Source organism: Mus caroli, chromosome 15 (genome assembly GCF_900094665.2).
Source record: "Mus caroli chromosome 15, CAROLI_EIJ_v1.1, whole genome shotgun sequence".
Taxonomy (NCBI): domain Eukaryota; kingdom Metazoa; phylum Chordata; class Mammalia; order Rodentia; family Muridae; genus Mus; species Mus caroli.
In genome coordinates this window covers 75,650,850-75,659,533 of record NC_034584.1, presented here as the reverse complement: position 1 = coordinate 75,659,533, position 8,684 = coordinate 75,650,850, and the positions used below count along the sequence as shown (strand labels likewise).

Genomic DNA, 8,684 nt, shown 5'->3' with positions numbered 1-8,684 from the left:
CTAGAGTCAAGAGCTCTGGGGTACTGGTTAGTTCATAACGTTGTTGCACCTACAGGATTGCAGATCTCTTTAGCTCCTTGGATACTTTCTCTAGCTCTTCCATTGGGGGCCCTGTGATCCATCCAATAGCTGACTGTGAGCATCCACTTATGTGTTTGCTAGGCCCCGGTCTAGTCTATATCAGGGTCCTTACAGAAAACACTTGCTAGTGTATGCAATGGTGACAGCCAGGTTTCTTGTATGCTGGGATTGTATGTATCATATTCAGCCTGTTGTTAGTCTTTATACAAAATTACAACAGGATCAAGAAAACATCTTATTTTCAAATGAATAACATCAATGGTTTCAACAAAACAGAACTAAAGAATTGGTTTATTAGTTAAAGCATGGTGATATCATCTTCATATCACAGAGGATCTAACAAACTGAGGTCATGGCTCCACTGTATCATAACCAACATGAGAAAGCAAAAATACATATACATTTTCTACAACATATCACTTTTTAATAAGCTTACCCTAATTTCTTGACATATTCCAAATATCCAATTAGAATTTCATGATAGACTGCAGTCCGCAAGCATTTAGGACGGAAGAAATGAACACTATCGAGGTAAGATATGTATACCCTCCTATATCAAAGACAAGGAAGGAAAAAGGTTTCATTACATATTAAATTACTGTTTATATGGCTAAAGACATCAGCATTCCTTCCTGTGCTCTTGTTCCATGTAATTATCATAGGGAAATCCCAGGTGTGACTACGGGGACCTGGGTCTGCCTTGGTTTCCATGTAGGACTGACCTGGCACCTGCTATACTCACCATCCTGTTTCTGCCCAGTGTGCTTTTCTGCCAGTTATCACAGGAACCCAATCCCCTTGCCATTCCCTCCCACAACATGAGAAGCTGGTCACATTGAGTCCTACCTCTGGTTGGGAGGGGGGCAGTCAGAGCCATATTCCTGAACGTGCATGCCGAAGAAACACAAGTCAACACCATCAATTTCTTCAAAGGCAAACAGGGCCTTTGTTCGGTATGGAAAAGATTCTGCCATCTCTCCACTATCTACAAACCTAAAGATGAAAAGGAAATCACAAATCATTCAGGTTGAAATCAACAATAACTGAGTGAGCACGATTGTGGATCTATAAATACAAAATAGACATCATTAGACACCTTGCTTTCATGCCTGGTTTCACCTCCACAGTTTTGTCAGAAGCATGAACAACCCGAACAGTGACCTCTCCTGATTCAGGGTGATTTTGTCGCCTCAGAAAGTCATTCACTCGATTCTCCAGAAAGGTCCCAAGTCTGGTAGATGGCAATCCTAGGAACATAAAAGTTACAAGTTACCAAGTTAAGGTCTTGTACACAATTCCAAATGTTAGAGTAGGAAGATCATTACCGTGGCTCAAATTTCACTGTCAATATTGAGGTTCAACTAACCTGATGTATTTGGTTGTTTTCTTTTTTTTTTAACATAGTAAGATAACTATGATATTGTATCTCTCAATACAAAGTATCAGGTAAGGCCAGAAGGTGCCTGTAAATTAATTTTACATTGATTCTAGTCAATCACTTTTACATGTGCACCACATTATGACATGAGCCAAATCAGGAAGAAATAGAGGGGAAAATGTATTAGAACTTCAGTGATTTTTTTTTATAGTTCAATATTCAGTATGCTATAGGATTATTTTATTTTAGCTAAATCTCTTTTTCTCTTTTGAAAGAGGGGCTCATTATGTAGATGAGGCTGGCCTCAAACTCAAGAGATCTGCCTGCCTCCTGAGTACAGGGCTTAGAGGTATGTACAACACTTGCTAAAATAGATTAATTTTGGGTATATATATATATGTGTGTGTGTGTGTGTGTGTGTGTGTGTGTGTGTGTGTGTTTGTGTGTGTAGAGGCTGGCTGCAAACTCAGAAATCTGCCAGCCTCTTCCTCCCCAGTGCTGGGATTAAAGGAGTGTGCCACCACCGCCCAGCTATTTGTTATTGTTTAAAGTAAGGTTTACCTCTAAGAATGAGACTTACTTTTAGCAGAAAACTTATTTTCTTTCCTAGTTCGTGCAGTTTTCTTTAAACAGCCATCACAGACAAACCTAAAATGTAAATCAGGACTTTGCTTATATAACATACAAGTTAAAGCACCATGTAACAAAATCCATCATTCAAATCCAGGTAAACGCAAAAAACACTTGGCACAAGTTCCTACATATATAACAAAGCTGGTATAAACAGTATAGTTTTTAGAAGGCAGGTCTAGGATTTCTAGCTGAGAGAAACAAGATAACAACTGAGAATGGGAGACAGGAAGATCGAGGAGGTCCTGATCAGCCGGTCAGGGCATCTCAAAGACACCAACAAGGAAGAAGCCTTTTGCTTTCTCCTTAGGCTTCTGTGCTACATGGTTATTATAATCCCAGAACCTGAGAGGGATGTGAGGAAGGGTTGCTCAAGGCTATATACAGATTTCAAAGCGAGTTTGATGATAGATCCACGTTTCCTCACACCAACCACATAGACACACACACACACACACACACACACACACACACACACACACAGAGTTCTGTAAGTATACACTAGGCAAGTTCCCTACTACTGAACTGTATGTATCCCTAGCTATTATATCCAGGCTGGTCTTCAACTCCCAATTTTCCTGTGTCACCCTTTGACGATTAAGTACTGGCATCAAATACTATAATAAAACATCTTCTAATTAGAAAAAAAATACAAAAAACAAAGCAAGCTTAATATATGTTTTTTAAAAAAATAATTTAGTCATGTAGTGATAGTGGTGGCACACGCTTTCAATCCCAACACTGAGTTCAAGGCCAGCCTGTTCTACAAGAGAAATCCTATCTCAAAAAAAGTCTCTGGGTATGTGCCACTTACGTGTGGGTGCTAATGGATTCGGCATAATAATGGTTACAAGTAGTTGTGAGCTGCTGACTTGAGGGCTGAGAACTGAACTCAGGGTCTCTGCAAGAGCCATTTATTTCAGCCACAATACATTATCAATGATTATCTTTAACTAGCAGACTGGTCTGAAATTCTGAATTACAAGAATTTTAAGAAACTTCTTAAGCCTTTTTAACATGTCAAGCGTGTCAAGCGTGTCTCTTATACACCAAGGGGAATCTAACAGAAAACTGAAAGGTAGCCACTGACAATCACTTATTGGCATTTTCCCAGATGAATGATGCTATCCGTGGGTACTCTTAATTTTATTAAAAAAGTAGTCTAATAAGGGGAGCATTAGACAGCAAGGACACTCTACCCCATGATATAACTTGACTCTAACTTGTTTTCCTTGGGAACAAAGACTAGCCCTTTAGCCAGGCAGTGGTGGCACACGCCTTTAATCCCAGAACTTGGGAGGCAGAGGCAGATAGATCTCTGAGTTCCAGGACAGCCAGGGTTACAGAGAAAAATAATGTCTCAAAAAAACCCAAAGAGGCAGCCCCTTTCTCTCTAAATGAAAAGTATCATTTCTGACTCTCATTTGAAATACTATGAGTCTATAAGTTACTGGTCCCCCAGCCTGGCCAAGAGTCATTATTATATCATTCCAATTAGGATGCTTCAGGAAGGACAACTAGGTATTCCTTGACTTTGTACCAATACCTATTCCCTTTTAAGACTGTAGTTATCAGTAAACACTTTCAAATCTGGCAAATTCTGTTACAGCTAATACTGGCTTTAATATCAACATAACATTTCCTTCCTTTTATGGAGATAGGTTCTATCTATCTATCTATCTATCTATCTATCTATCTATCTATCTATCTAAAAATAGATAAATGTATATGGGAATCTACCTACCAAAGGCAGAGATTATAGGCGGGTACCACACATATAGAGATATTACAGATGTTTTGAGTATCTTAACAATTAAGTAGCGAGTGTGCCATCTCCTCAGCTGCTATTTATAGTTTAAAACTGGGTCTGTCCGGGGCCTAGCAAACACAGAAGTGGATGCTCACAGTCAGCTATTGGATGGATCACAGGGCTCCCAATGGAGGAGCTAGAGAAAGTACCCAAGGAGCTAAAGGGATCTGCAACCCTATAGGTGGAACAACATTATGAACTAACCAGTACCCCAGAGCTCTTGACTCTAGCTGCATATGTATCAAAAGATGGCCTAGTCGTCCATCACTGGAAAGAGAGGCTCATTGGACACGCAAACTTTATATGCCCCAGTACAGGGGAACGCCAGGGCCAAAAAGTGGGAGTGGGTGGGTAGGGGAGTGGGGGGGGCGTATATTGGGGACTTTTTGGATAGTATTGGAAATGTAAATGAGAAAAATGCCTAATTAAAAAAAAAAAAAAAAAAAAACTGGGTTTGTACTGATCCTTTTCCAATCCAAAGAAAAAACAGTTTTAGCAGTGTTAGGATAAAACCCAGAGCCAAACTGTGACAGGCATGTGCTGTACAAATGAGCTAAACTCATCCCAAAGAAAATACTTAGAAGAACACTGCTTCATCCAGGTATAGCAATGTACACGTTGGATCCCAGCACTCAGGAGGTAGAATGTTCCCGGCCAGCCAGTGCTACATAGTGAGGCCCTAACAAAATCTGTAACCTTGAACATACAAAACAGTTATGGAAAAGAATGCTCTTGGAAAGAAAAGAAAACAGATCTGCTAATGTCTCAAGCCTCACCCAGATGGCCAGATGATTTCGTGGTGAAGGACACAGATCTGGTGCATCTTTCTTCCACACTCTGTGCACTCAACAAACCTGGAATGAACAGTATGAATTCTAAGATTCCGAAGCATCATTGACGAACACGTCCACTATCTCCTGTAAATTCTATGAAAAGACAACTGTCCCGCCCAGAGTTAAAACATTAGGTTAGTGAAGGATTTTCCGGCTTTTATGTTATAGGGAGGGCAAGTTTCAGAAGCAGTAAAGCACAGCTATGTTACCAACAACCTAAAATTTCAATTCAGAAGGGCAGCTCTCAATTCTGAGACCCAAGAGTCACCCTACCCATATTCATTCAGAGTTAGAAGAGGGAACATGTCCTCTTGAGGGCATGAGGCTCAGAAAGCTGACAGGTAGCCTAAGGGATTCTGAGGATGCACAGGAAATGCAGTGAGGAGAGCACAGCACGGGGCAGAAGTAGGGTGCTGTTTGACAGGGAACATTAAATGAACACTAACTGTAAAGTGATAGATAGCCTTAGGCTCTGTAACATTTATGAAAGGCAGATGTTAGCCCAAGAACATTAGGTTATCTTGAAAAAAAAAAAAAAAAAAAAAAAGGGCAGAGAGTATTCATGGGAAACTACTTACAGTTCAGGATCCAGTGTGTCATTTTTTCTCTTGGAAAACTGTTCTTTATTTATTGTACTAAGGAAAGAAAATAGACATAATGAGAAAACAAACAAAAATAATGACTACTTGAATATACAATGCTCCTTGAACAAAATTCACTTTCTGTGACTATTTCTTGGGTCATAGAAAATGCAGTTGTATATAACGCAATGTATGATGTCATAATTAAGACACACAAATCCATTTGAAAAAGGGTCATATGTAGCTATGATTGGCCTTGAGCTCACAGAGCTTACCTCCCTCTGCCTCTGCAGTGCAGATTAAATATGTTATATGTATAGTTCTATTTTGAAATCTGGTTCTATGTAGTATCTAGTTTTTATAATCTGCTGTTCCCAGATTATAAACATGATGTTCACTGTAGAGGCAGAGGCCAGCTTGGTTTACATAGTGAGTTTTGCAAGAGGTATGTAGTTGAGATTCTGGTTTTGGAAAAGAACAAAACCAAACAAAACAAAAACAAAAAGAATAGTTTTAGTTGGGATTTGGGAGGCTGAGGATGGAGAACTGCCTGCAGTCTAGAATAGAGTAATACCCTACCCTTATCACTCTTCCAAGAAGCACAAAGGAATCAACCAGAGGACAGGTAGCTATGGTGATGTGCACCTCTAATCCCAGTGTTGAGAGGCTAGAAGATCTGAAATTACAGACCAACCTGGGCTACATAGTGAGATCCTACAGGGATAGGGGAAAACACACACACACAAAAGGCCATCCCTCTGTATTTGAGGGAAGTTTGGTTTTAGGAACAAGATGGTCAAGTCCTGTTTTTGTTTTTGTTTTTTTTTTTTTGGTTTTTCGAGAAAGGGGTTTCTCTGTATAGCCCTGGCTGTCCTGGAACTCACTTTGTAGACCAGGCTGGCCTCGAACTCAGAAATCCGCCTGCCTCTGCCTCCCTGTTTTTGTTTTTATATTGAGAGGCTGTCCTGGAACTTACTTGTAGAACAGGTTGGTCTCTACCTCAGAAATCTGCCTGCCTCTGCCTCCCAAGTGCTGGGATTAAATGCATGTGCCACCACTGCCTGGTGCATGCTTTAGGTTCTTGCAGTTACCTTAGACTAAATTTGATGGACAAAAATGTTTCATTTCATAGTATTAATGCCATCACTTCTCATACTGCCTAGGACCCCCAACTCCCCTATAAAACTAATTTAAAAGCATATCTTACATAATAAATAAAAGTCTTAAGATTCATTCACCTTTCTGCTTGTCCTTAGACCTTGATAGAAGACCCAAAGACCAAGAGCATCCAGAATGACATGGGAACTTTTAAATGTAGTCTTTTAGGCTCATTATAGAATTGCAGAGGCAGGCTGGGAGCTCTATACTTCCTAACCTCAGAGTCTTACTGATTTAAAGTTTACAATACCTCACAGGCCACTCTGTGGTTCCACAGCAGGAAAGCCTTCCCTAGTGTGTACTTCTCTAGTTCTGCTAAGAGTCAAAATGCCTGTTTGTAGGTTCTCAGCATCTGTTCTCCTACACAGGCAACCAGAGCCTACTACACTGTATTTCAACAATAACTGAAAAGGAAAGTGTTGCTGTATAAAATAAACTACAAAGTTCCAGGCAGGCATACTTAAAGCTATATAGTAAAATCTACTAACTGGGGGTATTCTGTTAACCTACAATAGAAGATATAGTGCATTATGAGTACAACCTCATTCAAACTCAATATACTTAATAATGAAATGCTTTTGTACAAAATTTCAATTTTTAGAAGAGAAGGTATGCTTTTTACAAGTACTTATTATTATGACTAAGATGACTTTTCAATGCTTAGATAACTTTTAGTACAGAACTTTGTTAACCAGTTGAGTAGCCAGTAGCCAGAGATAAAAGTACAGGTACCTCTATGTGAGAAGGCAACGGAGATCTAATGTAATTTACCACAAAATCATTTGTATTTAAACAGTAAGCGATGATTGGTGGGATACAGTATTGGACAGACAACAGTCTCAGAGCACTTCTAAGCCTGAGGACAATCCTGTGAGATGGAGAATTAAAAGAGCAGATTGAAGAGCATTAAAATGATGTAGTTACTTACGTCTGAGGTTGGGAAGGGTCATCACCCAAAGAAACGCTCTCCCCTTGGATTTCATTGAAACACTTCTCACAGAAATGATACCTGTCGGCAAGAAGGCCATACTGGGGTGAACTGTTCCGTTCACACAACACAGCCCAAGCCAAGCAACGAAGCCACCAATCACAGCAGGCCAAGGAGGGGAACGGGAGCAGAGAGCAGGTCATCAACGGCGACAAGGACATTCAATGATGCAGATTTATGGGCCCCACAGTTTGGGTTTGTTTTGTTTTTTTTGATTGTTTTGTTTTTTGGTTTTTTTTGTTTGTTTTTGCAATCAAAGCCAAGCGCAGACAACGACAAGCATGAGGGAGGAAAAAAAAACAAAACAAACGAAGAAATGAGGGATTGCAAGACAACAAAAAACAAAAGCAAGACAAGACAACACAAAGCAGAAAGCCAAGGCAAAGCACATATTAGCATTAAATATTTCAATGGGATCACAGGCAGCAAATGATTACACCAAATAAAAAAGACCTCTCACTTAGACCCATACTGCTTAACTGTCACTACACAGTGCTGCTGCTGCCACCCCACACACACACACACACACACACACACATATATATAAAAGGTGTGCACTGCCACCACCATGCAAGATTTATTTATTTAATGTATGTGAATGTCCTGTTCTCATGCAAACCAGAAAAGGGAAATGACTGCATTATAAATGGTTGTGAACCGCCATGAGGTTGCTGAGAATTGAACCTAGGTCCTTTGGAAGAACAGCCAGTGCTCTTAACCTCTGAGCCAGTGTTGGCAGTGTTAAACAGGCCAGGGCAATCACTGCTTAGATGTGCAGGTCTGTTGCAGAGATCCAAGAACAAACACTAGATGATCTCTAATAAAGTATGATTACTACCAATAAGAGATTAATTATACACAATCAAGAGATTAGTGTATACAGCTACTGGGTAAGTGAAGACTAAGGCAGAGAACATTGGATACCCATGTTTACATAGTTAAAACAATGTGTGTATATATATTTTTTTATATTTTCTTTTTTTTTAGACAGGGTCTTATGCCATCTAGGCTGGCCAGCCAAGTACAACTTTGAAGTGATCCCGGAACCTCCTCTACCCTTCTAGGACTTGGATTATAGCTTTCAACCACTATAATCTGTATACAAGGTGCCAAGCTCAGGCAAGGGCTCTACAAATTAGCTAGAGCTCAGCTCTGGGAGATGGCTTTGTTTCTAATCTGCCTGACACAAACAAAGCAAAGACTCTGGAGCGTCCCCCCCCCCCCC

At 40.1% G+C, this 8,684-nt stretch overlaps 1 protein-coding gene across 1 annotated transcript in view; it reads right to left on the bottom strand.

Moving 5' to 3' along the window:
* The window catches only part of Ep300 (E1A binding protein p300), a 70,013-nt gene that overhangs the window by 11,748 nt on the left and 49,581 nt on the right, over positions 1-8,684 (bottom strand). The window contains 7 exon segments of the mRNA XM_021183146.2: positions 518-631; positions 928-1,074; positions 1,178-1,328; positions 2,040-2,107; positions 4,676-4,753; positions 5,311-5,367; positions 7,400-7,480. Coding sequence (XP_021038805.1) covers positions 518-631; positions 928-1,074; positions 1,178-1,328; positions 2,040-2,107; positions 4,676-4,753; positions 5,311-5,367; positions 7,400-7,480 — 696 coding nt within the window.